The 14,719-nt window shown below is 37.1% G+C and overlaps 2 protein-coding genes across 4 annotated transcripts; one reads left to right on the top strand and one right to left on the bottom strand.

Annotated features, from left to right (window-relative positions):
* The first annotated feature begins 375 nt into the window (after nucleotides 1–375).
* LOC130813931 (ABC transporter C family member 5) lies at nucleotides 376–14,353 on the top strand. Of its 3 annotated transcripts, XR_009042264.1 has the most exons (13): nucleotides 376–3,191; nucleotides 3,286–3,606; nucleotides 3,693–3,779; nucleotides 4,749–5,438; nucleotides 5,557–5,721; nucleotides 6,057–6,351; nucleotides 6,521–6,735; nucleotides 6,956–7,261; nucleotides 7,740–7,803; nucleotides 7,903–8,142; nucleotides 8,404–8,926; nucleotides 9,023–9,125; nucleotides 13,948–14,353. XR_009042264.1 is itself a non-coding variant. In XM_057679857.1 (11 exons), the coding sequence occupies exons 1-11, from the start codon at nucleotides 1,137–1,139 to the stop codon at nucleotides 8,508–8,510; spliced, it is 4,545 nt and encodes a 1,514-aa protein (XP_057535840.1). In that variant the 5' UTR covers nucleotides 376–1,136; the 3' UTR covers nucleotides 8,511–9,696. The 3 variants fall into 3 exon arrangements, 1 of the variants encoding a protein (XP_057535840.1); XR_009042263.1 differs by lacking the exon at nucleotides 13,948–14,353 and having other exon boundaries at nucleotides 9,023–9,696; XM_057679857.1 differs by lacking the exon at nucleotides 13,948–14,353 and having other exon boundaries at nucleotides 8,404–9,696.
* Nucleotides 9,772–13,276, bottom strand: LOC130813932 (serine/threonine receptor-like kinase NFP). Its single transcript, XM_057679858.1, has 2 exons — nucleotides 12,082–13,276; nucleotides 9,772–10,616 (listed from the first exon to the last, which is right to left on the bottom strand). Exons 1-2 carry the CDS (start codon nucleotides 13,246–13,248, stop codon nucleotides 9,888–9,890), a joined length of 1,896 nt encoding a protein of 631 aa, XP_057535841.1. The 5' UTR covers nucleotides 13,249–13,276; the 3' UTR covers nucleotides 9,772–9,887.
* Nucleotides 14,354–14,719: the final 366 nt, after the last annotated feature.

The raw sequence follows: 14,719 nt of genomic DNA, 5'->3' as shown, positions 1-14,719 counted from the left end.
TCAACTCAACCAAAAGTTTAAGCTGATGGTTGAGCCAAGATATGTTATATACTCTAACACTCCCTCTCACACGAGAGCCCATCAAGCTAGAAGTGTGGATACGCATACGCACTGAATATTCTACTTTAAATGAGGGTGGTTGAGATAAACCACATGAATTAACAATCGAATATTATCTTAGTTAGTACATAGTATCTTTTATAAGTTCGTTTTAGTCGCCCTTCTCTCAACCTACACGTACACTATAGTCTATACTCGAGAGTCCATAGAAAAATGCAAGACCCGAATGTTGACCCATGACTATCATTAGTAGTAGTGGTTCGTTAGGCAAAGGTTGTCCTGAGGAGTATATAAGATAGATCCAAGCATGAAGCATCCAACGTTAGTCGACAAAAGAAAGCACATGCAACTGATAAAACACTCAACTCACAAAGCAAAATTCGATCCTAACACGCCAAGGGCGGTGAAACCAACGTCTACAAATGCAGACAAATTAGGTGAGAAAGGGAACTGAAAAGACCCACTTAGTTGAGCCAAGGGAAGAGAGAAAAGAGATCTCTCTCTCCTTCATTCAATTCTCTTCTTTTGTCCCAATAAATTCTTCTCACTTACCTTTCCAAATCAGTACTCAAATTTATAGAGTGAAAAGTGAAAACCCCATTATAAACATGGGTTTGCTTTTATAGAATGAAAAGGGTGTTCATTTGGGTTAGAAAGGATTGATTTTAGGTATAATAAGGTCAAATCTTTGATGGGTTTGATTCAAAATTTCAAATTTTGTTGAGCAAGTAAAAGAGGAGTTGAGACAAATTTCTGATTTTTGGTGGGTCATTTTTCTTTGTTCTCTTTCTTCACATTCTATGATAAACAATCTGTTTGTTTTCATGTGCTCTGTGTTCTCTTCTTCTGTCTTTTTTCTATAAGTGAGCTGTCTCAATTTATGAGCTTTATACCCAGATGGCAAAATTTCCTTAATTTGGTTCAGTCTTGTGTTTTTTGGTACTATTTCTCCATAACCGACTTACTCTTTTTGATCAAATTTATTTGCTTTTCTAGAAGATAATTTCTGGTTTTGGATCATACCCAGTTGCTAATTTGAATCGATTGTTTCATTACCAGGATTAAGCTTATTGTTAATGGCAACTAATAGCTTAGGATTACCTAGGGAGTTCCTGGGTATTCCTATACTGGAGTGGGTGTCAATATGCATTAATTTGGCCTTCTTCTTTGTGTTTGTATTGCTAGTTTCTGCAAGACAATTCATCACTTGTATGGGCCGTATTAGGTTGATTAAGAATGATTCAAACCCGAATTCAGTTCCGATTCGTCGAGGTTTAGACTATGAACTAAGTGATATTGTAGTGGGAATTTGGTACAAACTGTCAGTTTTGAGTTGCTTTTATGTGTTGTTAGTGCAAACAGTTTTGTTAGGATTTGATTTGGTAAGAGTTATAAAGGATGTATCCCATGGAAATGTAGCTAGTTGGGTTCTTATATGTTGGCCTATTAGTCAAGGTTTAGCTTGGTTGGTTATGTGCCTTATGACACTTCATTGTAAATATAGGGCGTCAGAGAGATTTCCATTATTGTTAAGAGTTTGGTGGTTTGTATCTTTACTCATTTCTTTGTGTACTTTATATTTTGATGGTAGAATTTTGTGGGTAGACGGGTCTAAGCATTTGTCACCTCATGTCGTTGGGAATATAATTGCAACCCCAGCAATTGGTTTCCTTTGGTTCCTAGCATTTAAGGGTTCTAGTGGGATACAAATCATGGAATACCCTGATCTTCAAGAGCCTTTACTTGAAGAAGAAGCTGGGTGTTTAAGGGTTACCCCTTATAGTGGGGCTGGTCTTTTTAGCTTAGCCACTATTTCATGGTTGAATTCCCTTCTTTCCCTTGGTGCTAAAAGACCACTTGAGCTTAAGGATATCCCACTTCTTGCTCCTAGAGACCGTTCTAAGGCTAACTACAAAATTTTGAACTCAAATTGGGAAAAGCTTAAGTCTGAAACCCCTAGGAAGCAACCTTCATTAGCTTGGGCAATTTTGAAGTCATTCTGGAGGGAGGCAGCTTGTAATGCTATCTTTGCTGGCCTGACTACGCTCGTTTCGTATGTGGGTCCTTACATGATTAGCTATTTTGTTGATTATCTAGGAGGGAAAGCAACTTTTCCCCATGAGGGTTATATTCTAGCTGGGATATTCTTTTCAGCTAAGTTAGTAGAGACTTTAGCAACCCGGCAATGGTACATTGGGGTTGACATTTTAGGTATGCATGTAAGGTCAGCTTTAACTGCAATGGTGTATAGAAAGGGTCTTAAGCTGTCTAATTCTGCTAGGCAAAGTCATACTAGTGGAGAAATTGTGAATTATATGGCTGTTGATGTTCAAAGAGTGGGGGATTACTCTTGGTATCTTCATGATATATGGATGCTACCATTGCAAATCATCCTTGCTTTGGCAATTCTATATAAGAATGTAGGAATTGCTTCTTTAGCGACGTTGGTTGCGACAATTGTGTCGATTGTTGTTACCGTACCGATAGCTAGAGTGCAAGAAGAGTATCAAGACAAGTTAATGACTGCAAAGGATGAAAGAATGAGGACAACTTCTGAGTGTTTGAAGAATATGAGGATGTTGAAGTTGCATGCTTGGGAGGATAAGTATAGAAAAATGCTGGAGGATATGAGGGTTGTTGAGTTCAAATGGCTACGAAAAGCGCTCTATTCTCAGGCTTTTATCACATTTATCTTCTGGGGTTCTCCCATATTTGTGGCAGTCATCACTTTTGCTACTTGCATATTGTTAGGTGGCGAGTTGACAGCCGGAAGTGTTCTATCTGCTCTTGCCACTTTTAGAATTCTCCAAGAGCCACTTAGAAATTTCCCGGATTTGGTGTCAATGATGGCACAAACCAAAGTTTCTCTTGATCGTCTTTCAACGTTTCTTCTTGAGGAAGAACTTCAAGGAGATGCTACTATTGTACTTCCAAGGGGAAGTACAGAAACTGCCATTGAGATTACGGATGGATCATTCTGCTGGGATCCGTCTTCGTCGAGACGGACTTTATCAGGGATCGAAATGAAGCTTGAAAAAGGGATGCTTGTTGCTGTTTGTGGGATTGTTGGTGCTGGAAAGTCGAGTTTCCTGTCTTCCATTCTTGGGGAGATTCCCAAGATCTCTGGTGAAGTGAGTCCATATTTGACTAGTTAGTTTGATCAAGTTCTAGTTTAAGAAAATCCCATGTCTCTGACTGCTTATTTATCTGGTTCTTTTTTATCAGGTTAAAGTATGTGGTTCTGCAGCTTATGTATCTCAGTTGGCATGGATACAATCGGGAACTATCGAAGAAAATATTCTTTTCGGAAGTCCAATGGATAAGCCAAGGTATAAGAGTGTTCTTAATTCTTGTGCATTGAAGAAAGATTTAGAAAATCTTTCACATGGAGATCAAACAATCATTGGAGATAGAGGCATAAACCTTAGCGGTGGCCAGAAACAGCGTGTGCAGCTTGCTCGAGCCCTCTATCAGGACGCTGATATTTATCTACTTGATGATCCCTTCAGTGCTGTCGATGCTCAGACTGCGTCTTTTTTGTATAAGGTTGTATGCACTTTCGCGTAGTTCGCTTTGTACTAGTATCTAGATGAAAATTCGTTTTCTAAAAAAAAAAATTTGGTCTTTTGCAGGAATTCATACTGACCGCCCTGGCTTCAAAAACTGTGGTGTTTGTAACACATCAAGTTGAATTTTTACCTGCCGCTGACCTGATACTGGTATGAACTCTATGTCAATATAAGAGATGAACTTGTCTTTAATGATAGCATAACTTATTCTGTATACTACTTTAATTTTAGTACCCTTTAGATCATCATCATCGTACCCAATGTATCCTGCCTATAGAAAACTATGATGAGGGTCTGGGGAGGGAAGGAATGTGGCAACCCGTACACATAAAGGAGGATGCGGCCAGAGATTTTCTAGATTTTCTATTTGATGTTGACATTGCATATACAATTGCTACATTCTAGATTTTCTGTTGGTTTTTATTGCGAGAGGGAAATAGTAAGCGGTCATCTGAAAGTTTCCGAGTTCTTCGAAGTATCAAACTTTAGTTCTAGGCTTCTGATGCCTATTCTAGTTGAGATTACAAAACTTGCTGTCGTATGAATTTTCATCACTAGTTGCATCGTATAATGGGTTTGTCGTTGCCTTGAAAATCTTTATTCTCGTGCCCCTAGTGGGTTTTCAAGTTTAGAAGGAGAGGTAATACTATTGGAGTACAGTCTGAATTTTCTGGTTTCTGTACAATTAGTGGGTACTCCCAACATCAGGGGGAAGATTGGTTTAGGATACTGGGGATTTATTATATGCTTTTGTTCTCCCAAGAATCTGTATGAGTAAAGTGCCAAATCCACCTATGCTATACAAGGCATAGATTGGAGTTATTAATTATCGAATTCCTGTTTTTTTTCACGTTTCTTTGCAAAATAGGTATTTTGATTCATTTTCTAAGCTTAACATTTTACATTAATTTTCAATTTTCAAGATTTTAGGATGGATTTATGAGCAGGAAGTAGAGTTGTCTAATTTGCATAATCATTTATTGTAGCCTTATCATCATTATCATACCCAGTGTATCCCGTCCATAGAAAAACTATGAGCAGGGTCAGGGGAGGGAAGGAAGGCGGCAACTCATAATCATGTATTGTATTCTAAAACTCTAAATCTCTCAACTTCTGCAGGTACTCAGAGAAGGACACATTGTACAGGCAGGGAAATATGATGATCTTTTGCAGTCTGGCACAGATTTCAATGCCCTAGTATCTGCTCATCATGAAGCAATTGAAGCAATGGACATAGGTCCTCACTCATCAGAAGATTCTGACGAGGATTCTAGCCCACAGAACGATATTGATGACATTGATCACGAATCTAGTAGCTGTAATGTTAGTTTAGTAAAGGAAGTGCAGCCTACTATGTCATCTCCCGAACGAAAAGCAATTAAAGAGAAAAAGAAGGCGAAACGAGCAAGAAAAAAGCAGCTAGTTCAAGAGGAGGAAAGAGAACGAGGAAAAATTAGTATGAAGGTTTATTTGTCATATATGGCAGCAGCCTATAAAGGAATGCTGATTCCGCTCATTATCCTCGCACAAACGTTGTTTCAAGTTTTGCAAATAGCTAGTAGTTGGTGGATGGCTTGGGCTAACCCACAAACAGAAGGGGACAGTCCTAAGACTAGCAGTTTGACACTTCTTCTTGTGTACATGGCACTTGCATTCGGCAGCTCCTGGTTTGTTTTCGTCAGGGCTCTTTTGGTGGCGACTTTTGGGCTGGCCGCTGCTCAAAAGTTGTTTGTGAAGATGCTTAGGTGCATTTTTCGAGCACCTATGTCGTTTTTCGACTCTACTCCAGCTGGACGGATACTTAATCGTGTACGTTTTCTGTCAGTGCCCGACAGCTTCCCTTTGCTCCTCCTGTTCCGTTTTTTTTGACATTGGCTGCTGCCCTCTTATATTTTTGTACTAATTCTCACAAATCTTTACATGCCAGGTTTCTGTTGATCAGAGTGTTGTGGATTTGGATATTCCTTTCAGACTTGGTGGATTTGCTTCTACAACGATACAACTTCTTGGTATAGTGGGTGTAATGATGAAAGTCACTTGGCAAGTGTTGCTTCTCGTTATTCCGATGGCTATTATTTGCTTGTGGTTGCAGGTAATGCATTATAACTGAATTCTGTTTTAAGAAAATGAACTGAAATTTTTTTGCAAGCTTCCTCATCTAGTCTATGCTGGGACACTATTGGATGTCTATCTGTGTAACATAATTTGCCCGTTAATTCGCTTTTTGAATTAGCAATTCCCTTAGAATAACCCTAAAATAGCCCAAAATTGACCATACTTCGCAATTCACAAGGAAATCAGTATGTAATCATGTAAGTAATCATGTATGATCCTAAAATAGTCTTTTTATTTAGTATTCTTTTTTGGTTATCATTTTGTTGCGTTGGAGAATATATATGAAATCATGCGATGTATGTATTACTGCAGAAATACTACATGGCTTCTTCACGAGAATTGGTTCGCATTGTAAGCATCCAGAAATCCCCAGTTATCCACCTTTTTGGTGAGTCAATTGCTGGAGCTGCCACAATAAGAGGATTTGGCCAAGAAAAACGATTTATGAAGAAAAACCTTTACCTTCTTGATTGTTTTGCCCGACCATTTTTCTGCAGCATTTCCGCTATCGAATGGCTTTGCTTGCGTATGGAGTTGCTTTCCACATTTGTCTTTGCTTTCTGTATGGTTCTGCTCGTCAGCTTCCCTCAGGGAGCTATTGATCCAAGTATGTAACTCTTTTCAATTTCAAAACACAGCTTGATAGAATTTACTCCGATCAGATTGAGTCTTGTTATCCACTTAATGGAATTCAAGAAAGAGATTAATAAAATAAGTTCGACAAGTCTGCATATATAATCTTCTTCGTAATGCTGATGCACTTGATTTTTTGATAGGTATGGCTGGCCTTGCTGTGACATATGGGTTAAACTTGAATGCACGTTTGTCGCGGTGGATACTTAGCTTTTGCAAGCTTGAAAACAAGATCATTTCGATAGAAAGGATTAATCAATATTCTGAAATCCCAAGTGAAGCTCCACCTGTTATTGAGAACTGTCGTCCTCCAGCTGCATGGCCGGAAACGGGGACTATTGAGCTGATTGATCTGAAGGTCTGCTGTTGTTTGCTAGATTGTTACTATTAGACGATAGTCTCTTCGGTTTCTTACGTTATTTGTGATACTATCAATGCTAGTAGTCTAGTACCTCTTTTTCTTCCCGTCCTGAAGAGCACTCATCATCACTTCATTTCTTAGGTCGCCGGGATATTTGTGTGCTAGTTGTTAAGAATAAGCTTTTTTGAGTTCTTTTTGCTGACCCTTGTATTGACAGGTGCGGTATAAGGAAAACCTTCCGCTCGTGCTTCATAATTTGAATTGCACATTCCCTGGTGGGAAAAAGATTGGTGTGGTTGGACGTACTGGCAGTGGTAAATCAACAATGATTCAGGCGTTATTTCGAATGGTTGAGCCTGCATCTGGAAGGATTATCATTGACGACATAGATATTAGCACAATTGGGCTTCATGATCTCCGAAGTCGTTTGAGTATTATTCCTCAAGACCCATCCTTATATGAAGGAACCATCAGGGGCAATCTCGATCCTCTTGAAGAACATTCTGATCAGGAAATTTGGCAGGTTATTCCTGGATTTCCCTGCTCCCTTTTATCTTGTTTGAATATATATACATCTTGTCCAACATAGTTACTTGCATTTCTAGGACGATCATAGTACACGTCCTAGTTAGCTGTATTTTACATTATTATGAAACCTGTTGGAAATACTTCACATGTGAAGAAGATCTCACATCGCTAAAAGAGTGGGTTGTAGACTTGCGTAATACTTGATGGGTGAATCTCCTATTACCATATGGTTTTGGGAAAGAGTAAACCTTATCTAGTGCGTATGCAAGTCAACGCTCATTATTTGTGGGTTTTTGGGCCCGAGCCTATGGGTGCCCTGTGGGTGTATCCACGTAAGTGGGCCATGGGGTGATTGTGTGACGAATTGTCACGGCCTAACAGAACCTATGCATGATCTATTTGAAACTCCCGGGTTCTATCCGTTTTCTGTGGCTGTCTGATATATCAATTGCTTCAACCTTATTTTGCTGCAGGCGCTCGATAAATCACAGCTTGGATCCATTATTCGTTTCAGAGGTGAAAAGCTTGATTCACCAGGTTTGTATTCATATAAGTGACCGAGGGGTAGAAGTGATCTTTGATTGATAAATATATTTGGTTTTTCAATTTACAATTTGATTTTTGCTTCACTTATAGTGCTTGAAAATGGTGAAAACTGGAGTATGGGACAACGACAACTTGTTTCTTTGGGACGTGCTTTGCTTAAGCAGGCAAGAATACTTGTTCTTGATGAAGCAACTGCTTCCGTTGATACTGCCACAGATAATCTTATTCAGAAGATAATAAGAGCGGAGTTTAGGGACTGCACGGTTGTCACCATAGCACATAGAATACCTACTGTCATGGACAGCGATTTCGTTTTGGTCCTTAGTGATGGTAAGTCTGCTCATTCCTTTTGTGCAATTACAATATGTTTTGGGCATTTTTACAAAGTAGTCGCCCTTTGGTTTTCCGGTATTAACTATGGCGAACTACCGATCTTCCATCATTTGATGCGCACTTTGTGTTGCTTATATTATCATCATTCCATTAGCCCAATGCCATTAATTGGCTCCCACCAGACTGAGGTTTTGTAGTTTCGGATGCATGCAATCTTACCCTTGTTGGTAATAACAAAGAGGTTGTTTCTAATTTCAGGTCGAGTGGCAGAGTTTGACAGCCCTGCGCGGTTGATGGATAACAAGTCGTCTATGTTTTCAATGTTGGTTGGAGAATATACATCAAGGTCAAGCAGTATCTCTTAGTTCACACGCACCAAGTAGACACGGAGCCAAGACGGAGCCTATTCTCTTTCAGGTCATCCTGGAAGAAATCCGCCTTTTGCCGCGCCTATCAAGTTGCTTCTCTTGCCCAATGGACAAGCGAGAAAGGAGATCAGAACAGCATGCTGCTCGATCCCACGCCTGGTCTTAGATGTCCTTCAATTTGAAGGACAAGATTGTCCTGGCTTTATGAGCCGGCAGTGCTACTCAAGGTTGCTGCCCTTGATCAGGGCTCGATGATCACAATTACGTTGATACGAGAGAGCCAAAGGAAGAACACTTAATTCTAATTTATCATTTGACAATGCGAGTTGGGTGGTTTCATCTTTTTTGTTTAGAAATGTATAAAGCCTCAAACAGTGCCACTTCGGAATGCCGATCCCACATCCCTGCTTCATGTAAAACAACGAGACCTTGTGATTTTGTAGAGATGAGTTATGATAAAGAATAAATCATTTGCATTCTGGTATTTCAACTTGTTGCTGTTTTTGCAGTTTATATAACTTGTCGATGCCAAATCTTGTGGTGGGTGCTCAAGAAAAACCGTTTTGAAGATTCACACACCGGGATTGCTCTCATCTCCGGAAGTTAGGTTTGGTAAGACAATAATTTTAGCTCTGCATTTGTTGGATTTGATTGACTTTTGAGTGTAAAAATCTGGATAAAGAAGGGAAGGAGGGCTATTCCATTTCTGGGCGTTGAAGATGAAGAGTCAGCATTATTTTATGATATTGTTGAAATTGGAGGCACATGTTCTAATCCAAACTTGGTTATCGGATACTCAGATAATCGGGTACTCAGATAATTTGTGTCGGGACAATGGGTAGCCAATTACTGTGGCAAAACCAATAGTTTAAAGGATGATCAACAACTTAGAAAACCGAAGGACAAAACAAATTCCGAAAGCAACTGCTCTCATCTCTTGCTTGAACATGCAAGATTTTGGTTCAAGTATCTATCTCCTTTCAAACATGTTTGCTCAAACGAGCAATTACTCAACTCGTTCGAGCAAACTTCAATTAGACAATTTTTCACGTTTAAAATATTTTTCGCAATTTTTTATCAAATTATCATTAAATTACACAACTTACTTGAAACAACAATAAATATATATATATATATTCACTTGAAGCTTACAAATTCAGTAGTAACATATAGGACTATAAGAGTATTATTTATGTTCCAAGAAAGCACACTCACCTCAACTTACAGCAAAAACTCGCAAACCTCATTCCATTTTATATATATATATATATATATATATATATATATATATATATATATATATATATATATATATATATATATATATATCATCGTAGCTAATGTATCCCGACTATAGGTATATATATATATATTCTATCTTGCAGCAAGAGAAGTTGAAAATTCGTTTCCCGAAATGTCATAGAAGAGATCATCACTCTTGCATAGAGCGTACACAACATCAACCATACTCGGTCTCTTTGAAGGATCTTTGTTAACACAAGCAATCGCGACAGTCATCACATTCATCAACCCTTCGACTGAGTACGACTCTTTTTGAAGATATGTGTCCATCCACCCCGTTAATTTTCTCACCTTTTCCTCTTCCGGACCCTCCCAAATTTCATTGGCACTTCCCCAAAGTGCTTTGCCTTCCTCGTCTATGGCTTCCTTTCCAGAAATCAATTCAAGCAAAACAACCCCAAATGAAAAAACATCCATTTTCGGTGAGACTATACCATCGGATAAGTATTCAGGCGCGATGTACCCTTGGGTTCCAACAATGTGCATTGTAATGGCGTTGCATCCAGACCTTGCTAACCCGAAATTGGCAATCTTGGCTCGCATATTGGTGTCGAGGAGAATGTTGCTGCTCTTGATGTCTTTGTGCACCACTTGTGGCCTCGTATGCTCGTGAATGTATTGAAGACCATTTGCAACATCGACAGAGATTCTTAGTCTTGCTTTCCAGTTCAATTTTCCCTTGTTCTCGTGTAGCCACGAACAAAGCGATCCATTTTCAATGTACTCGTAAACTAGGTAGCAACTAGCATCCTCAGGGTCTATCGAAAATCCTTCCAACCTAACTAGGTTTCCATGATTTACCTGTAAACGAACATGATATATATGTTTCAAGAGTGGCCTGAATTCGACTAAATCATATTCGACATTATAGATCAAAATTGAATGAGCTAAGATAGTTTGAAAAAGGCAGATTTCCATTGTACAATATATAACACTGAAGAACGACAACCGAGTTAGGTTAACACACAAGGAGTATTGAGTTTTCGTGCAACCCTATACTAGTGTGTAACATATGACACAGATCAATGAAAAATCAAGCCGGTTTAACACAAAATTAGAAAAAAGTCTGTAGGAGACTAGGAGTTTATCTTAAACTTCCTCCTTTTGGAAATACCCGCACCCGATTGTAATATGTCGAGTGGGAAAATATCACCATCAGTAGCAGATATAATGAAATGAAGGAAAGAGTTTGTGATGAAGATGTCATTATGTGAAGACTCATCCATTGACATTAGAACCTGTACTTTTTCTACATAGAAATCATTAATCAACAATCATAGCACTTTTTTATAAAACATCCACCAGTTATTTGCGTACATAGTTGTAATTATAAATGGATCAAGCTTGATGGGTCAACTACTAAAAGTTAGAACTTGTACTTTTTTCCATTTAGAAATCATTCAACCACCACGATTATAAAACAGCCGCCATTACTAAGCTCACAAATAGAAAATTTTTTCCACTAATTTAAAATTTTATTTTAAAATTTCAAAATATTGCAATTTGGAAATATATTCCTACAATATCATCCACATTATCATAACAACATTATCATACCTAATACATTCCGCTCATAAAACCAATTTAGAAATATCACTCAAATGATAATATAGGAACTTACTCAACAAGGATTCTCAACTCTTTTAAGATTATTTTGAGAAAAAAAAAAGCATACAATTATAAATGGATTAAGCTTAAAAAGTCAAATACTATGACCAAACAACCTATCTACTACGGCTATCTTAAAAAACAAAGTGGGAATCTAGCTAGATAGTAATGGTATCTTCACTAACCTTGAACCTCATTTAAGGATACCAATTTTAAGTCAGGTTGTGTCACCCACTAATCACGGGTTCTGCACTATCTTCATTCCACGGGACACATGTTTTATACCCATTTGCATCACACTTGCAAATTGCAATTCCATTCAACTCTATGCTCACTTTCCTTTTAAGAATCATGATTATTTTTAAAAAATCCAAACTTTATATATATGTTTTACTTAGAGCACCCTTTGTTACATTTTAACTCTCTACTGAAAAACATTTTAGCGTTAAAATGTGGCAAAAATTACTCTTAGTAAAAACATATACGAAGATTGAATTATTTAAAAATTGTCGGCAGATGACAATATAGGTGATTATTGTAGATAACTTTTCCTAATTACTAACCAAAAGAATAACACAAATTTGCATGCCACAAGATCTAATATAATCACCAAGACAATAAAAATAGGTTGAATAAATAAAGAACAAAGACAAATTACCTTCTGCAAGATCTTCAATTCCTCATAAGCATTCCATTTCATCTTCTTAATAGCAAAACATTTCCCATCAATAAAACCCTTATAAACAGCACCTTGAATCACACATTTCTCACTAAACCCATTAGTGGCCTTCTGTATTTCTTCAATCTCATAAATCTTATACTTATCCAAATTCTCAGAAACATCAGCTAACAACATATTCTGTTCCAATTCCTTCAAATACCCTCTTCCAACACCACCTCTCCCTACATTTTCTGCATTTTTCACATCTAATTCTTTCTGCTCCTTCAAATTTCTAAGCATAGAATTGATTCTAACCCACATAACAAACAACAAAAATAGAATCAACCCACAAATTCCTAATGCTATACTTAAACCAACCACAGCAGATTTATGATTACTTTTTGTGTTAATCACTATAGTTTGATTAGTAGAAGGATTACTAGTTTGATTAACCCCAGGAGGCTGTTTAAGCTTGGTTAATTTTGAAACAGGAACAAAAAGTGTATCAAATTCATCAAATTTATCCCCATTTAGATCGACTATTGATTGTTTAGAAACCCTAAATAAAGAAGCGATTTTATCCAAACTATCATTAGGTTGAAACACATATGTAACCAAGAAATTAACATTATTTTGCAATTGGGTTTTATTAGGGCACTTACAAGAGATGGGAAAATAAACATCACTCCCAATTTTAAGATTGTAAACATCGAGAGTAGGATTGACGATCATGGTTGATTGGTAAGTTGTAAGATTCCCATAATGATCAGTAGAAACAAAGTAAAAAGTATCACCTGGGTTGATTGTGTAAGTTAAATTAGCAAAGGAAAGAGATTTTAGGGTTTGATTCTTAACTGGGTAACACCCACAAGTTATAGGGATAAAAAGGGGTTGATTTAGGGTTAATGAGAAAGATGGGTTGGAAATATTACTGGGTTTTGCAATATTTGGTCTACTAACACCAAAAAGATCACCAATGGAAGCAAGATCTCCAAAGTGTGGAGGTTTAGCTCTGTATAAGACATATGTTTGACATGGATAGTTGATGATTGTGCTGTTTGTTGTGCAAGTGTAGCCATTAGTGTCTGGTTGAGCTTCTGAACTGTTAAGGATGTTTAGAGAAAGAAGGACTAGTATATAGAGAATAAGGAGTTTTGGTGTCATTTTGGGTTGGGGTGGTTTTGTTTTGTTTTGTTTTGTTAAGTGTTTGTGTTCTTGTATTTATGTAAAGGTCAAGCGAAAGTTTCTCCGTTCTGAAATATTTGCTACATATTATTTTTGAACTATTTGTTCCTTAAGCTTATTTTATGAAAAAATATAATCAAGTGGAATCTTGCTTGAATCGTATCACCACATGCTTTCATAATATTAACTTTTTATAATTTTTATATGTGCATAATTCAATAAATAAATGATCAAAATAACACAGAATTACGTAAAAAGTTAAATATAATAAATATAGTGGAACGAAGGAAGTATAAAAGTATCATTTGTTGACTGAGTCAAGTTGGATGACCGATGTCTTATTAACTAAAGGTCTATACTTAATCGTTGAGGCGGGTTTGTAAGTAAATATTTTGACAATTTGATTAGATTTTAATTTTGATTAATTGAGTCAAATTTAGACAATTTTATCACCGACGATCTGATTAGGGATAGAAATAGTTGGAGATACCAGATTCACATTCTAGACTAGTAAAAATCTCTTTAGTTATCTCTCTTGCCCTAATGCCTAGTTGTTAACTTACCTACTCCTATTCTTTTTGTACGCATCGAGTCTATTATTTTATCCCAATCTTTGTTTTGGCTATTGTAGTTCTTTTGTAGGTAGCAACAGTGCTTAATCAATTCCTCTCTATGCAGGGATCTCATCTTTTGGGGTAAAATTGACCGATTTTCTCTAGTATTCCCTCTCAAAGGAGTACGAGTATGAATTTTCCGTCACCTTTTCTCATCCAGATTCTGATTTTGAGTGGGATATAAATTGATGATGATGATGATTGAGTGCCTCTTAACACTAGCCAAGCGAGTTGTGTTGTGTTTTGGGAGCGTATTTTTGAGCCAGAAAATAAGCCATGTACCTGACTTTTGTTTGCAGCACGCCCCTGAATCACAACATCGTGTCTTGCACATGCTTTATTATTTGGAGTCAATAATAGTTCATGTATGTAACGTAAAATGTAGGTTTAATTTCATAGGAGGTTAGAAAATCTTTATACGTAAAAAGATAAAGATAGATAATGAGAATTGAACCACTATTAACCATCAACTACAAGAGTACCCATCTCAAAATGTTTTATCACTCGTGAGGAAACTGCAACCCAACATGAATAAGGCGGAACAAAAAATTTGGTCTAAACCGTAAACTAAATCGGACCAAATAGAAATTTTAGTATTTGGTCTGGTCTACGGTCTAAATGGTCTTGTCTGGTTTTTTTAAAAATAAATTACGGTTTACGATCGGATCTCGGTTTTTTATTTTTCAGACCGCAAACTGTACTGTGGTCGAAAATTATAATATTTTTTAAAAATAAGTTGCTATCTAGATATTTCAACATTTAGTTATTTTTATATAGTAATATACTTGAATGATGTTGATGTTATTAACTAATTACAAATTATTATAATTAGTGAC

This window comes from Amaranthus tricolor, chromosome 5 (assembly GCF_026212465.1).
Source record: "Amaranthus tricolor cultivar Red isolate AtriRed21 chromosome 5, ASM2621246v1, whole genome shotgun sequence".
Taxonomy (NCBI): Eukaryota; Viridiplantae; Streptophyta; class Magnoliopsida; order Caryophyllales; family Amaranthaceae; genus Amaranthus; species Amaranthus tricolor.
The sequence above is the reverse complement of the archived record's forward strand: the minus strand, read 5'-3'. Positions and strand labels throughout refer to the sequence as shown.

Coding starts and splice junctions, on each gene's coding strand:
- LOC130813931 (XM_057679857.1), top strand. CDS start 1,137: ATGGCAACTAATAGCTTAGGATTACCTAGGGAGTTCCTGGGTATTCCT. Junction 3,192..3,285: donor TTCCCAAGATCTCTGGTGAA/GTGAGTCCATAT, acceptor CTTTTTTATCAG/GTTAAAGTATGTGGTTCTGC. Junction 6,352..6,520: donor TCAGGGAGCTATTGATCCAA/GTATGTAACTCT, acceptor ATTTTTTGATAG/GTATGGCTGGCCTTGCTGTG.
- LOC130813932 (XM_057679858.1), bottom strand. CDS start 13,248: ATGACACCAAAACTCCTTATTCTCTATATACTAGTCCTTCTTTCTCTA. Junction 10,617..12,081: donor AATTGAAGATCTTGCAGAAG/GTAATTTGTCTT, acceptor GTTCGTTTACAG/GTAAATCATGGAAACCTAGT.